At 42.4% G+C, this 15,515-nt stretch overlaps 1 protein-coding gene across 1 annotated transcript in view; it reads right to left on the bottom strand.

Moving 5' to 3' along the window:
• BARD1 (BRCA1 associated RING domain 1) overlaps positions 1 to 15,246 on the bottom strand; it is a gene marked incomplete at both ends in the record, with an annotated part of 39,006 nt that extends 23,760 nt beyond the window's left edge. The window contains 4 exons of the mRNA XM_083865510.1: positions 3,349 to 4,337; positions 10,896 to 11,041; positions 14,935 to 14,991; positions 15,092 to 15,246. Of these exons, the coding sequence (XP_083721636.1) occupies positions 3,349 to 4,337; positions 10,896 to 11,041; positions 14,935 to 14,991; positions 15,092 to 15,246 (1,347 nt within the window). The remainder of the gene's footprint in view (positions 1 to 3,348; positions 4,338 to 10,895; positions 11,042 to 14,934; positions 14,992 to 15,091) is intronic.
• Between the last annotated feature and the right edge of the window lie 269 nt (positions 15,247 to 15,515).

Here is a 15,515-nt window from a genome sequence, read left to right as displayed (position 1 = left end):
TCCTCCTTCAACAAAATAGATCTTCCTTTATTCACAAATTTAAGCAAGCAACTTCAATCTTTAGGTCAAACAAATGAACAACAGCAAAAAAAACCCCTTTCAAGCACAATGCCATTTGCTTGTTTAAGCTGTGGGGGAACTAGATCATTTACAACTCATAAATGGTCAAGGAGGACAAATACGAATTAAAGAGCTTTTTTGAATCATGAAGTCTTTCCAGGATCCTGCAAGTTTCTCACCTCAAAATCCTCCAAATGAACTCCCTACACAGCAGATTGTTCCCTAATAGCAAACTTACAAGAAACCATGCTTAACCTTTAATGTGCGCAAGGAGTTACCCAGCTTCAGAAACAAGACAAGTAACAACCAAGCATTATTGAAAAAGAAATAGTAATTTGTTTCCAGGCTTCCAAATCAGCACTTGAGAAGATGAATTGCTTTGACTTACGGCCAGTTTCCATATTCTCAAGTCCTGCATTTGAAACCATTGCACTATTTTGTATTTGCCTTGACCTCCTTCCTCCAGGAGGGGAGATTTTCTGTGACACATCTCTCAGCCATGACACACACAGATCCACACCAAAGGCAAGGAAGGGCAGAGCTGGCTAGGTCAGACACCTGAAAACAAGATTTTAAAGCCATCCTGATGTTTGCCATCACAAGCTGACAAAACCACCACACCTTCTCTGCTCTCCTTCCTGATGTGTCCTTAACTGGTAACAAAGCAATACAAGCAACACACTCACAGGCTCCAAAGGAGTTATCTCACAGTTATTTCACTGTGTAAAAAATCCCACATGGGTGGAAGGGCTGTTGATGGGGCAAATTCCCACTAGTTTAGAATATTTGGAGTTGAATAGGTCACATTTTGTATTTTAACTAATTGCGATTTTCGCCTTCAATGACTTTGAAGATAAACATGACTGCTGTTTGCTACAGCAAGAGTCACATTTATTTTCATTTATTAGTTAAACTCAGCATTAAGTTCATCTTACATAGAACCTTTCTTGAGAACCATTTTGATTTCAGTGAAATAATAACTAGTTGTAGTAGTAGTAAATGGGGACAATCCCTCAGAATCATTGGAAACAGCATAACACTCTCTATGTCTGCTAACATTGTTTATGATCTCTTTTAAATAAGTAAAAAGGGAGAATTCAATTAGCTTTAATTAAATTCTGGGTATTAGACCCTAACAGCTAATGAAAATAATACAGATTTGTTTTCATAATTAATGAAGTCCCAGAGAATTAGACTTCATTTTACTTTAGGGGAGGGTGGCAGCTACAAGTCTGTTTCCCTTTACACACATGGAAAAACATTACTGGCTGTGAAAACAAGAAAAAAAATTGCCCATAAAACAAAACTGGGAGAGAAATGCTGCTTCCACGGAAAAAAAAAATAAAAATTCAGAACTAATTTGAAAGGGAAAAAAAACCCCAAGCCAAACCAACACCAACTAATCTAAACCCCACACTGAGAATATACAAACCCTGGTGTTTTCAAGACCAGTTTGACAAAATACTTGTATCAGTTCAGACAGGGTTCCTGCAAGTTAAAAGATCATAACCAAGGGATCACTTTCCTTGTGTTATTTTAGCTCCTTTTCAAAGCAAACTTTGGGATCACCCTGAAGCCCTACCCAGCTACACAAGCCTTTGCTAATGAGCACCTCAATGAATATGGAGCTGGTGGATAAAAACCACGGCAGAGCTAATGAGGAACAGAAGCCATTTCCCACTTTAGCTCAATAATTATAAACATCAAAAGACATCACCAAAAGGAACTCACAGGACTGAAAAAAGCCCATCCCACTGCCCACACTCCAGCTGGAAATCAGCTATTTTTTGGCTGTACCAACAGCACTAAGGAGTGCCAGCAACACCACTGAACTCCAATAATCAAAACATGTTTATCCTTTTTGTCTACAGCGTGAACTGTTTAGTTTTTCCTCATTTATCTTCAAAATGCTTTGCCATGAAAAACCACCTTATTGGCATATCAGCAATATGCCAATACTCCAAGCCTCAACAACCTTAAGGGATGCTGTTTTCTTAGATGAAATACCTGCATTCCAATGGAGCATCAGGCATATTGCTAGAAACCAAACCTGTGTGAAAAGTTGTCAAGGCAGATCCATTTTTTTTCAGAACCAGTCAGTCATGACTCTATTCATTACAAACTCCCAGAAAATAACAGAAGGGCGATTTGTAAATAGCGATTTAATAAAGAGGGACTTAAGAGGTAACAAGAGATCTCTCCTTCAAAGCTCTTGAGTCCTGTGAGGACAACACTTCATTTTCTCCCCCCTAATTCCATATTAATGACATCAAATATGAGATTTGAACTCAGCTCAGCTGACACTTCCATTAAAAAAGGTCTCGTGCAGCAGGAGTGGCTTATTAGAATGCCTATGCAAGAGGACACAGTTATTTATCAAGAACAGCCTCTGTCCCACCAGACAGAAGTGCTGGATAAATGTCAGGTGCTTATAGAGGAATCAACTCTTCCAGTGTATGCAGTTTATTAACCACATGGCACTTGTATTTCATGATTCAGCACTCAGTACATTTAAATTGCCAGGCTACAAACTCTCTGAGAGGACCTCTCAGAAAGGAGCTGCCAGAAGTGCATCTGGTGAGTGGGACATGTTTTAACCAGCTTTTACAGAGTAATGGGCAAGGACAGCCCCTGCAAAGAGCAAAGCCATGAAGTTCTACCACACCAGGAACTGGTTAAGGTATTAACAGTATAATGGGTGATTACTGTCATCCCAAAAATAGTATTGATCTTACATAAAACTGAGAACACCCCAAATCTGTCCCTTCCCTCCAGAGCACAGGGCTCAGCATGGCAATCACAGGGTGCAGCACCTCATTCCCCTGGAGCCAACACTTGGATCTCAATGCTTACATAATAGTTAACTAACATTTCACAGAGTTATCTATATGCACATAACTCAGATCTTGTCCTGCCTGAGTTACCAGCTCAGACTGAACTGATCAAGGTCACTTCCTAAACTCCTTATGACAAATCAGAGACAGCTTTCTGTCACACAGGGCCAAAACATTTAAATGCTTATCACTTCCTAGAACTCACAGGTATAACTGACACTGTAATGCTTTGAGTTTCCAAGTACAATCATCTTTGATCATTCCAACAGTCATTTCCTTATGAAATCAGAGAATCAGGTTGGAAATTTCCTAATAAACCTAGAAGAAAAAGATCACAAAATTAGATTCCCCCCAAAAAATAGGTTCTGAAGTATTTGGTTTCCAGAATATTTTTAAAACAACATTGTCCTTTTAAACCTCTGCTTAAAGCTGAACTGGAAGATGATGGTCCTACCTTGATGGAAGCAACATGGAGCAAAGTCTCTCCCTTGTAATTTCTTCTGGCAATTGTGTTGCCACCAGGGGATTTCAGCAGAGCAGGACTGAGTGCTGTTGCTATTTGACTGCAAGTCTTAGAAGTGGAGGGGGTAGAGGGAGATTCTGAGAGTGAAGGACTGTTTATGGCTTGAAGGGCTGCAGATCTTCTTGTCTTCACCCCAGTGTCAGTGAGTTTGGATGCAGAGGGAGAAACCTGACCTGGTGTCTGTTCAGGGGTTGGGCAGATGGGGGAGCCCTGCAGTGACTCCTCCTCGGCCTGCCTGCCTGCCTTCCCAGGAATGCCCCTCTCACTTCTCCTTGCTCTTTTTGACTGAGGAGTAGACTCCTGAAGTCTGCATTGCTCCCTTCCACGTTTCAAAGGTGTAACTTCATTTGCTACTGACAGCAGTGTCTCTGCAGCACAATTCTTTTCCTTGCTATCTTGTGCAGAGCACACAACCTCACTGTTATCTTTCTTCTCTGGGGATTCTGCCTGTGGTAGAACTTCCACATCTTCTGTATGTACGGCTTCCTTTTCAGACTCCTGCTGAGGTCTTTCTTCAGGACTCTCTGGTTCCTGAGTGCACAGCACCACTGGCTGACTGCAGATGGTCACACACTTTTCCTTGGGAGTCTTCTCCTCAGCTCTTTTTTGCTCAGGTTTCTCCAAGCTCCACTCTTTGTTAATGTCTGCTAGTTGTTTCTTCTTCATCTTCTTAATCTGTCTCTGGGTTGGTCTTTTTGCTGGCTTGGAGGGCTTTTCTTGAGGGTTAGGAGGGGAAGGAAAGAAATCATAAACTGAAGATGCGTCTTGACCAAGGTCATTGCTTTTAGTCTCAGCCCGGCTCCTGTCCACGACACATCGAATCTTCCTGCTCCTTGGGCTGAACCACATTTTGATCTGTTCCTTCTTGCTCTTTCTTCCCAAGTCTGAGTCAGTTGGTGTGGATGGATCCTCTGCTGGATCTAAGTGCATGCGGAAAGAGTAAAAATAATTATGGAGTACTCTTCAGAACCTCATAAAGCAAAGAAAGAGCCTAACAACAACTGCAAGAATTGATGAAGTGTTACTGAATACAATTTATGAGTGCTTTAATTCCTTCTGAGAAGACACACATAGTGACTTTAAAAGCCCTGGCCAGGCCACATGCCACCCTGGAGCTCAGAGATCCAGCAGGCAAGTGAGCATCCTGGCAGAGAAATTCCTTCAGCAGTCTGGGTGCACAGCACATGCACAGAGGAGTGCTGACTCTCAGGTCAGAAAAGGACAGAAGTTGGTTTTCTCACTGAGTTTTCCTTGGAAGTGGGTTTAGCAAAGAGGCATGTGCATACACAAAGGAGCACAGAAACAATTTGCTAAAGAGATATTACAGTTCATCTGAAGATGAAAAGGGAAAAATAGCTGTAAGCAAGCAAAAACAATATCCTTATAAAAATATCGAACATTCCTGAGAACATTCATTTTTACCGATTCCACAGATACGGCAGATGAACCAGAGGAATATATAGAAAATCTGTAAGCAATTGTGTCCTGTCATTTGATCCTTTACCCCTGGGTAGTAAATAATTTCAAGGGACCTAAGTATTTTGATGATCTCAAACATTTCTTTAAAAATATGCAGTGGAGCAATTTTATAAATCACATTGTACAGCACATTACAAATCAATGACCAGGGTGACACAGGAATATCCTGTACTCCCAGCACACAAAATAACAGTGGAGAACAAGGGCTCAGGACATAAATGCTGTCCTCAATGGCTTAAGAATAAATTAAGGAGTATAAAGTGACCTCAAAGTTAGACACTAATTCAATTTGACAGTTTCTTTGACATGAAAGAACTATAGCAGATTTTTTACCAATTCCTTCACTCTGAACTGGTGTTATTTTAGGTTATTTGGACAAGTCCTCCAAACTAAATGCACAACTCATTCTTCCTGTTGCCTCAAACCTCAGGGACTACCACTTACAAAAGTCTTGGTGATTTATAGCAATCAAATACAAGACCAATATGAATTTTGTTTTGTTTGTTTGTTGTTTGGATTTTTTTTGAAGCAGCACTAAACCCAAGATTATAAGGGTGGGGAAGGTTCTAAGCACTCCTGAAATAAACTATACAAAGCCTCAATTATTAAAAGTGACAGACACTCACTGCAACAATCTATCACTTTCACTTCAGTGCATTAACTTTCCATGGCTAATTTATTATCTCCATACCTTCTCTTTTATTTTTGGTGTTAATAAGTACAGCCTGTTTTTCACAGCAAGCTGGGATAAACTCACAGCAGCAAACACACTGGTTCCAATCCCTTAGTCACAAAAAATTGCATTTGAAACTCCACTTAAAAGAGAACTGTGTAGCTAGTAATTCAATACTAAAACAGACACTCACAGTTGTCTTTTAAAGCAATACTGCAAAGTTAAATGTTTCCTTAATCTTGATTTCAATTACCCTACTTACCCCTCGAATTAAATGCTGTAACGTATTAGATTTAGCTAGAGGAATATGTAAGCCATCAGACCAAAAGTGTCATTAAGAATACAGCTTGAGGCTAGTTCATCAATCATTTAGGCATCTAAAGATAATCGTCAAGTACAGAACTGCAACTATTTGGTTTTCCTCTAAGGCTGGGCTTGGTGCAAACAAGAAACAAAGCACTGAAATTGAGACTGAAATCTCAGAACTAGCTGGCTTTGAGATCATATCCAGTCTCCTTCTAAACAATAACATCTAAAATAAGGAAGAGCTTGATTGCAAACAGATGTAAAATATAAAACGCAAGTAACTATTTACTCATCTTGCCTTCAGTGTTTACACAAACTAACAGATCTCCTTGTAAAATATTTACCTTGCTGAAACTATCAGTCATCCCCAAGCAAAGAGAAAGAATAAAACCGGCTTGCAAAAGTAATTTGTGCAACAATTTTATGATGGCCAGAATTCTTTTTGATGTGTACAGCATAGCAAGACTTTCAAGTCCAAGTGACAAATTCAATCAAAGGCACTGTCCTTCAGAAGTATGATCTAAAGCAGCAGAACACAATGAAGCATTTACACTGCATGTACCACTCCTGGCAGCTGGAAAGCCTGTGAAATAATCCACCACGAGCCTTCCTGAACTGATCTGTTCATTACTGGTTGCTCAGCAGGGACTTACCAGTAAGGTTATTAAAAACCTGCTGAAATTATAACATGCCAAATAAATACATTCCCAGGAGTGCTTTTCCTCACCTGCAACGACTTGAGGTGTAATAGAGTATGTTCTAGAACAGGAGGCACTCATGGGACACAATCCTGACACAGAGACCTACCCCATGCAGAGGCCAGTCCTGCACACCCAGGGGAGAAAACTGCTTTTTCTGGTTTTTCTTAGACCCTGATATCCCTTCCTCCATTTCCAGCAACTTGGACAAATGGCCAATCTACCTCCCCTGAAAATCCAATCTTTTGATAGACCCAGAGCTGAGAGAGAGAGAAAGAAAGGAAGGAAGAGGGGAGATCCAGCACCAAGAAGCTGAAAAGAAGTTCTTATGATTTAATAAGTAAATGTTAATTTATATATCTGGTGGCTAAGTTCATTCAGTTAAAATACCTTCAGAGAAAATTGCCCACGATAAAATCAATCCCAATGAATTCTCTGCTGTCTCTGAGTTTGAAGCCAGAGTTGGATCTCAACAGGATTGAAAAAAATTACTATTATGGTTTTGATTTAATTATCTTTTTAATAAGTAAGTGTCCTCTCAAAAATTTTCAGAGAGGCATTTAGACAAGGTAACTCCGTAGAGCGTGTCTTACTAATCCTAGATTTTAAGCATCTGCAATAGCATAAAGAGCATCCACAATAACACATCCTATTAGAACCAGCCTATAATAAATGCAGTAAATTTAGTCTCCATTACCTATTAAACATAACATTCAGATACACAATGCAGTAACTGAATTATTTCTAAATTAGAGTTATTTGCACATAATAAGCCCAAGTTTCTCAGTGCTGACAGTTAATAGTTTGATTTCTTAGGTGTTAAAAGGGTTGAGAGTACACAAAAATACCAGGAGATAGGCAGTGCCTTGCAACTAGAGCTCCATCTCCAAGTTCTGCTCTAGTGCAAGAGCGGGCTAGTGCAGGGGAGAAAAAAAAGGAGCAATTAGAAAATGTGGTTTAGCTATCATTAATCTGCATCAAAGGGATATAATGATGCACATTGTGTGCCTTTCAAATTATTCTCTATTACGGGTTTCAGAACAGAAGTTGAGAAATCTCTTTGACAAACTAGTCCCTTATTAAAAATCAAAGGGAAGAGCTTTGGTACCATCTGTGCAACATTAGTGCCTTCAGTGAAGAATGATTATTTTGCAAGTTAAGTATTCAACACTGAGGGGGAAAGGGAGAAATTCCAGCTATTCAAAGCTCCATCTTTAGATATTATGAAAAATGTCACAGCATCCATGAAATGCAATGTTATCTGTTACCACAGCAGCTCCACATCCAGTAAATGTGAAACAAAGTCATGATACTGTAAAGGTTGATTGAAAGTTGATCTTGCTGGCTGTCCACCAGCATGAACTTAGGAAGCTTTGACCAACCTTCAAGGTGTAGATCTGCATGAGAAGAGGGGAGGAAGGCTGCTTGATCTGTGTGATGTGCAAGAGTGAAACAGACTGCTACAAAGAATAAGGTAAAATCAACTATAAGTGGTTGGTGATGGTTCTGAAAATTTACAACCATCTCTGCTTTTTAAAGAACATTACACAGAAAAGCCTAAGTGTTTAGAACTTCTCTGTCAAAATCATCAACTAAAATCATCACATAAATCAACAAATCTGGTGTTTTATGCACACTGTGCCCATGAGTCAAGTCCTCAGGAATTACCCACCTGTGAAGGACATCATCCCACCAGACCAGGGGCAGTTCCCAGGATGTCTGGGACACTGCAACATCAGAGCTGCAGAGTTTGAGCTGCAGACATCCTACCTGTGGTGCCTGCTGGCCAGCCTCCCTTTACCCTTAGGAATGTACAGCACAGGGCAGCCAAAAGGTCAGGCATTTCTCACCGAAGCATATAAAACCTCTAACAAGTGAATTCATTTGGAGGCTCAGCATTTCCTACCTATAGCTTGAATTTTCCACCTATAATTTGCTTTATTTCAGCCAGTTTCAAGTTGGTTGTTTGTCAATTCATCTTCAGTCACCCCAGGAGTGTCATTTGCTGTGTTTCCCTCTAATTTAAAAAGCTAGTATTAGCTGTTTTGTGCAGTCCTTCCTGAATTATTTGCTGCTGCTTCTTACAATGCACATGCTGTTTGGCAGAAGCTATTTTTATCTCAATGGAATACAAAGTGAGATTCCTCTCATGTCTACTGTGGAACCTCAGGGTACAGGGATTTTTGTATTTGAAATATTCAGTGTGAGCTTAACCCTATCCTTTTCAGTCACAGCAGTTCCATGGAGTTTTTTAAAAGAAAAACACACAGCTTACTGCTTGCACTGGCTCTGTCAGAGACTAAAAACATTACTAGTAGGAGGCACTTAGAAATCTCAGTGTCAACAAGGATCTCCAAAAAGATTAAAGAGAAGCCACAACTGTCTCAAAACAAGGCAAATATGCAAAAGGGACATAAAACAAATATATTGAAATATTCTTTTTTTCAACTGCTCCTCTTCTTTTCCCACACTGAAAGATTGATTTTTCGGTCTATTTCCTTTACTGGAACATAAAGCACAATTTCTGACCTTCTAACACAAAAGAGAAGAAAATATTGTTGACAGAAGTACAGTGCTGTAAGAACATGAAAGCAAGTCCTTAACAAGAGAAGAGAACCCACGATTCTCCAAACTCAAACATATTTCACTTTGGATACAATAATTCAAGGCAGAACTTAATGTATCCATACATCTATGGGAGGTGAGGGATTTGCCTGAGAAGGGACAAAACATCCCGATGAATTTGCTCTCAAAGTCTCTAAAGCTACAATATTCCTCTGATTTTCAACTGTTTTTTTTCCAACACACAACTGGTTGTTCTTAGAGGTGTGCTCATTTATTAATGAATTCAAGCCACTCCTGACAGTGAACCATGACCAGCTCAGGAGGATTTTCTCCTAACCTCAGTATCACACATCCAAAAGGCCACTGTGCTAATCCTCAGCACACTGCAAGGACTATAAGTGACACAAATCATTTCATACAAAACACTCTTGTAAACTTCTATCTCGTGTCTGCTTTTAAGTCAGAACAAGGGATGATAAAAAGAACCTCAGTTCTGTGGCCTGGCCACACCATGCAGACTTTATTTTAGAAGAACTATGGGATTAAATGTACTATTCAATTTTTAGTACAGTTAAACATCAGACCAATTTTTAAGAGTCAATCCATCTTCAAGAGTTCTCCAGAACATCTAAACAGTATCAATAATGCTACCACGTTGTATTTAAAATGCTTTATTTACAGCATCATAAATAGCTCCTCAGAATGACTGTCTTCTGAGTGTGCTTTTAAAAGCCTTCATCACTTAAAATGTTTCCCTGAAATCCTATTTAAGCCATCATCTGTTTTCTATGCTCCAGAAGGTTTAATCACCATAGGATTTTATACCTATATAAAGTGTATTCCTTTACACTTGGACACGGGCTTCCAGCCTCATCACTTAAAATCCATTTTGGTGTCAATAAAGAGCTATTCCATAAATGAATGAAGGTTCTGATGGGATTAGACATAGAAAAAGAATCTTTAACTTAGACAAACACATTAGGAAGCAACAATGAAGGAAGAATTACCTATTCTGTACCTGACAACTAAATGAATGTTTTCTAAAACTTAGTATTACATAAATGCTCCTCTCTGAGCTTGCAGAAGAAACACACAATCACCTACGCTTATTTCACTCCAGCTTTTCCTACTTTGACAAACAACCTAAAATTTGATAGAGATGAATTCCCGGAGTATGTTCTCTGCAATCTTCTAGCACAGCCAGCAATGACAAAACTTTACTGCAGCAAACTAGCTGATTGTTAGGGACCAGAAAATAAATGAGTTAAGACTTGCTTCCTTCCCCTTTTTAGGCAAGAAACACAGTTAATTTTTCCCATGTGCAAAAACCCTGAACTGAAAATTACCAGGACAGCAGGCACGACTCAGTGCACAGAAACCCAGAGGCAGGAGAAGATAGGCATTAATTCTTTAACAGGGCCCCCCTAATACAATGCAGAACATTACACACTGGGGCTCCCATAAGAGATGACAACCTGTGCCCCTGCTCTGTGCCACAAGATTCAGCAATCTCTCCCACTTCCATCTAATTTTGGAAGACGGACTCTAATGAATTATGGACTAACCCGTTCACGCGGATTTCTCAGTAAAACAGATTCAAAGAACGAGCAATCCATACAGACAGCTCTCTTCAAATCAAATTTTCCAAACATGATTTGGAACAGCCTCTCGGAATTTTAAGCAGGGCTGCACTGCTCATTCCCTGTAAAGATGAGAGGGGGTGGCCTGGAGCCTGCAGCCACCAGGGAGAGGCTCACCTGAGGTGTGGGTGCCCAGGAGCTGCCGCAGCTTGCCGCAGAGCTGGATCATGTCATCCAGCTGCCGGTTGATCTGCGCGTCCTGCACCCAGGCCGGTACATGGCACACCGGGCACTCGGTGCCAACACAGTCCCCCACGCAGGACCTGGAGGCAAAGGGAAAACCCATCATCCAGTGTAAGTTACCTCCTGCACCCACCATTGATGGTTCCACAGCCCAGCGAGAATCTCTTATTTCAGCACTGACAAACCAACACAAAGGCCCAGACGAGCTGGATTTACTGGATTTATCCACAGGACAGGATTTACTTATCAGGGCAAGTGACAAGCTGAATGTAATTAAGCAACCTACCATCTCCCTCATCTTTTTCAGCCTTCTGATGTTTGCATTTTTGTAGTGGAGTTTCTCACAGATTTTCATGTAAACAAAGGGATGTTTACATTCCTCTCCGGAGGAGGGACAATTGATGGACTTCTAGTTTGACTAGTGTGGTTGGAGAGGTGGCAACCTCGTCCTCCAATTCATGGTCATTGTCCAAAATCTATATAACCAAAGTGGAAAAATAAACTCTCTTTTTGCTCTGATGACTTGACTGTGTGTGTGTCATTTGTTTTGTGTCCTATAACGACAACCCACTTCCAGCACCTCATCAGGACAACCATGAAAAACGCAGTGCCTCACACTCTGTCCCAATTTTCAAAAGCTCCACTGCTGTTGGACTCCAGGTAACAGTTAGGCTTAACAGTTAAAACTACACCTTCTTTCACATCTGGTATTCTGCAGCCTTCCATTTTTAAACAACTGCCAGAAAGTAAACCCATAGTAAACTACAATTTCCACTTTTTCCTAGTTAAAATTTGCTTGATGCTGTGAAGAAGTGTCACCTGTGTGAACATTTCTCTGTATGAAGTCCCATGAGGATCTCTAGGTGCTCAGAGTACTTTATCACTGCCCTTTTTTACAGCACTGATGTCAGATGATCATGATGGATAGGTGGGGGAATAGATTTACTCAGTAACACTGTTCTCCCCAAATCAGCCTAAAATCTTTTATTCTTTTGCTTAGGCCAGTGAGAAGACCTTAGGATTTGCTATCTGAACTACATTCAAGGGCCATTTCTACATCTCATCTTTGATCTATCCTATTAAATAGAGGTTAAGGTTCCACACAGCCAAGACTGATTCATTTTAAAGTCTCAGTTACCTGACCAGTACTCATGTAAAAATTGCTGCTAATTGTGTGGTTTGTGCTTTAAACAGGCAGAGGCCCTTGTGGTTGAGGCACGGCTGCATTTGGGAGACTGAAGCACAGCTCTTGGCTCCAACATATCCTGGATAATATTTGACAAATCACTTGGAGCAAAGGGAAGGGCCAACCAGGTCTCCTTCTCTACGGAAGCTGGCCTCGGGCTTCCCACCTCTGTAAACGGCACTGCAAGGGAAATGCAGAATGACTTTCATACCACAATCTCTCTGAATGACCTGAAGCTGTTGGGGCTCTTGTTGTCAACTAGTAACGACTGCAGGTAACAGCACAGCTACCCCAACAACACTGCAGAAACTGATCTTGATAAATATCCCTGTCCATAACAAAGCCACGCTGAGGGAGAACCGGTTGTTTAATGTGTGACCCGAGTACTGCAGTTCATTAGTTTCACATCTTTCACTCCCTATTTCAGAAGCCACTCGCCCCAGTCCTCCCCAGGTGTGTTAATAAATGTCTATCTGCAGCAGTGGACCAGAATCAGTTCACAACGCTTTATCTTGACAGAACCGAAATTCAACAGAACCTAAACTCAGAGTTGAGAGTGGTCCTTTAAAAGTTCCAGCTACAACAGAATGCAACTCACTTCGACTCCAGCGTTACAGAAAAGGTACTGGAAACTTGTCACACAACAGTTAAACATCAATGAACCACATGCAGGTGGAACATCTGAGTTGTAACTGAAATAGCAGCAAGCTGGACTTGCTGGAGAGATTATAAAGGTGTAGCAAAAAAGTTCTGATTTTATGTAATTTAGTTTTGAGAACAGCTCGTGGTAACTGCAAATATTATTGAAAATACCTAATTTGCTTCTAAAGAAATTCATCTGAATTTCCTCAGGTTTATTTTTAAAAATAGCCACTGCCCAAGACTCAGTCATCAAAGGAGAGATGAAATAGCTGCTAAAAAGTCAGGCATACAAGAGAGACAACAATAACTCAGATAACAGCAAATAAACTCCTTTTTCTGAAGCAAGAAATAGCTGCTAATGAGTGCTTAAGACTCGTGTTAGCTATTCTTTCCAGCCTCATCAATACAAACTGCATTGTCCGCTTGATGTTTGAAATTTTTTTCTTTAAAAACCCCACAAAATTGCACAATGAACAGTGGGTGATTTAAATCTATCACCTGGAATACATGAGGGTCATCCAAAATAAAACCACAAGGCCTTGGATGCCCAACAGGTAAACAATTACATTTATTAAGCCACATGTTCATACTTATAAAAACTTTGACACGTTTCTGGGGATTATTTTACCAAATAATCTGTAAACTGGTTGTATAAATAAATAATTTAAGGAATTCCTTCAAACAGAAGAATCATAGAATGGTTCTGGTTGGGAGGGACCTTAAAGTCCATCTCATTCCAATTTCCATGGACAGGGATACCTTCCATTATCCCAAGTTGCTCCAAGTCCTGTCCAACCTGGTCTTGGACACTTCCAGGGATCCAGGGGCAGCCACAGCTTCTCTGGACAACCTGTGCCAGGGCCTCACCCCCTCTCATAGGGAAGAGTTTCTTCCCAATATCCAGTGTAATCCTGCTGTCTTTCAGCGTGAAGCCATTCCCACTATCCTGTCCCTATGTGCTCTTGTAAAAGGTCCCTCTTCCAGAATGTTCTACAGCAATTAATGGCCACAGCTGGGAAAGAACACGTGTCTGGAGAGAAATAAATCATCTGTGCATCTTTTAGTACATGCCTACTGGGGGAAGAGATGCTGAGGGCATCTGTACCATAATCAATTACTCCTTGAAAAGCCAGTAAATATTCTACTTGTATTTTACCTTTCAGGCCTCCAACACTGTAAACTCCTATTAGAAAAGTACAGCTGAAGATAGGGAGTGGATACACATCCATGAGGGAGTGAGGGAGGGTTTCCTCGGTTTTACTGACATAGTGACTACTAGAGATTAACAGGAAGCAAAGCTGAGTATCTATGGTGGCTTATAAGCAGAGGTTAGACAGTATTATTCTTCTTCACCTTAACAAAGGGAGGATTTTATCAGCTTGCTTACACCTGTGCTGTGTAGAGACACCCTTAAGATACAGAGCAGACCTTTTCACTCCCGGTGTTTGCCGTGAGGAGCAGTGACACTACGGCCAAAAGGCTCCACCACCTCACCCACAGGCGGATCTGGGGCACAAACATTTCAGTCTTTGCCTCTATTGACAATGCAGTGAGGTGTCCTACGACAGGTGACATGACCACCACCACCTCACAAGCGCCTTGCTGGCAGAATGTTTCTAATGTTTCTAATTTAAGTCAGTGTTTCGAAACGCTCAGATTATTTGACCAACCCTAAGCAGAGGTAAGGCTGCCTCGCCAATGTGTTTCGATGCATGTGAAAACAGGAACAGCCACAGGGGCAGATCTGAAGGAGCCAAGTCTTGGTAGAAGGCCAAACCAGCTACAAGCACAACCCAACCCTCTGGGGCAGAGGAAAACCCCCTTGGAAACAGGAAACACCTCCCCAATTTGCTCTTTTTTTCTTTATGTGACGAGAAAGAGAAGGAAATTAAGCATTATGAGAACTGCAAGTTGTTTTGGAATTCTACCCCACGACGAGCAGACAAGTCCCTCCATCAGATTGCAAGTTCCCCTCGCACCTGGCCAGCATCCTGAAGCCTAAACCAGCACTCCTGCATGGGATCCCGCTCTCCTCTCCCCCTCGGCCCCCCGGCAGGACCAGGAGGCAGCAGCCGTGCCCCCTCCCTGTCCTTTGGGCACAGCACAGCACAGCAGGGCTGCGGGCGGCCCCGCCCCGGTACTCACAGGCAGAAGACGTGCTCGCACTGCCCCAGGGACACGGGCTCCCGCAGGACGCCGGCGCTGTGGGCAGAGCAAAGAGAAACACGGCACTTTTAACACGCGCGGCCACACAGAGGAAAACGGAGGAGGGCAGGAAAAGGGTAAGGGGGACATCCATTACCAGCGGGAGCAGCTCAGCGCCTTCTCCAGCCGCCCCAGCGCGGCGCGGGTGTGGGACCAGGGGTGCCCGGGCGGCGCCATGGAGGGGACGGCGGGACAGAGGGGACTGCCCGGGGCCGGCTGGTTGCCCGAGCGCCCGCGCAGCGCCTCCCTCATCGCTTCCCTCACTGCGGCTCCCTGGGCGCTCCCCGGCCGGCTCCGACCCGAGCGCTCCCTCAGCGCTTCCCGCCGCCGCTCCGAATCGCCCGCCCGCCGACACTGCGCAGGCGCGGGGCCGGGCGCGCTGCCCGCCCTCGGCGTTTCCCGCGCTCCGGGAGGCGGGCGGGGCCGGCCCTGAGGGGCGGGCGGGGGAATGGCGGGCCGGGCGGGATGCGGGACGGAAATTTCAGGAGAACGGGGGTCACTTGGGGTGCGGCAGGAAGAAT

The sequence above is a fragment of the Zosterops lateralis genome, assembly GCF_965231275.1.
Source record: "Zosterops lateralis genome assembly, chromosome: 7".
Lineage (NCBI taxonomy): Eukaryota > Metazoa > Chordata > Aves > Passeriformes > Zosteropidae > Zosterops > Zosterops lateralis.
This window is presented reverse-complemented; position numbering and strand designations above follow the sequence as displayed.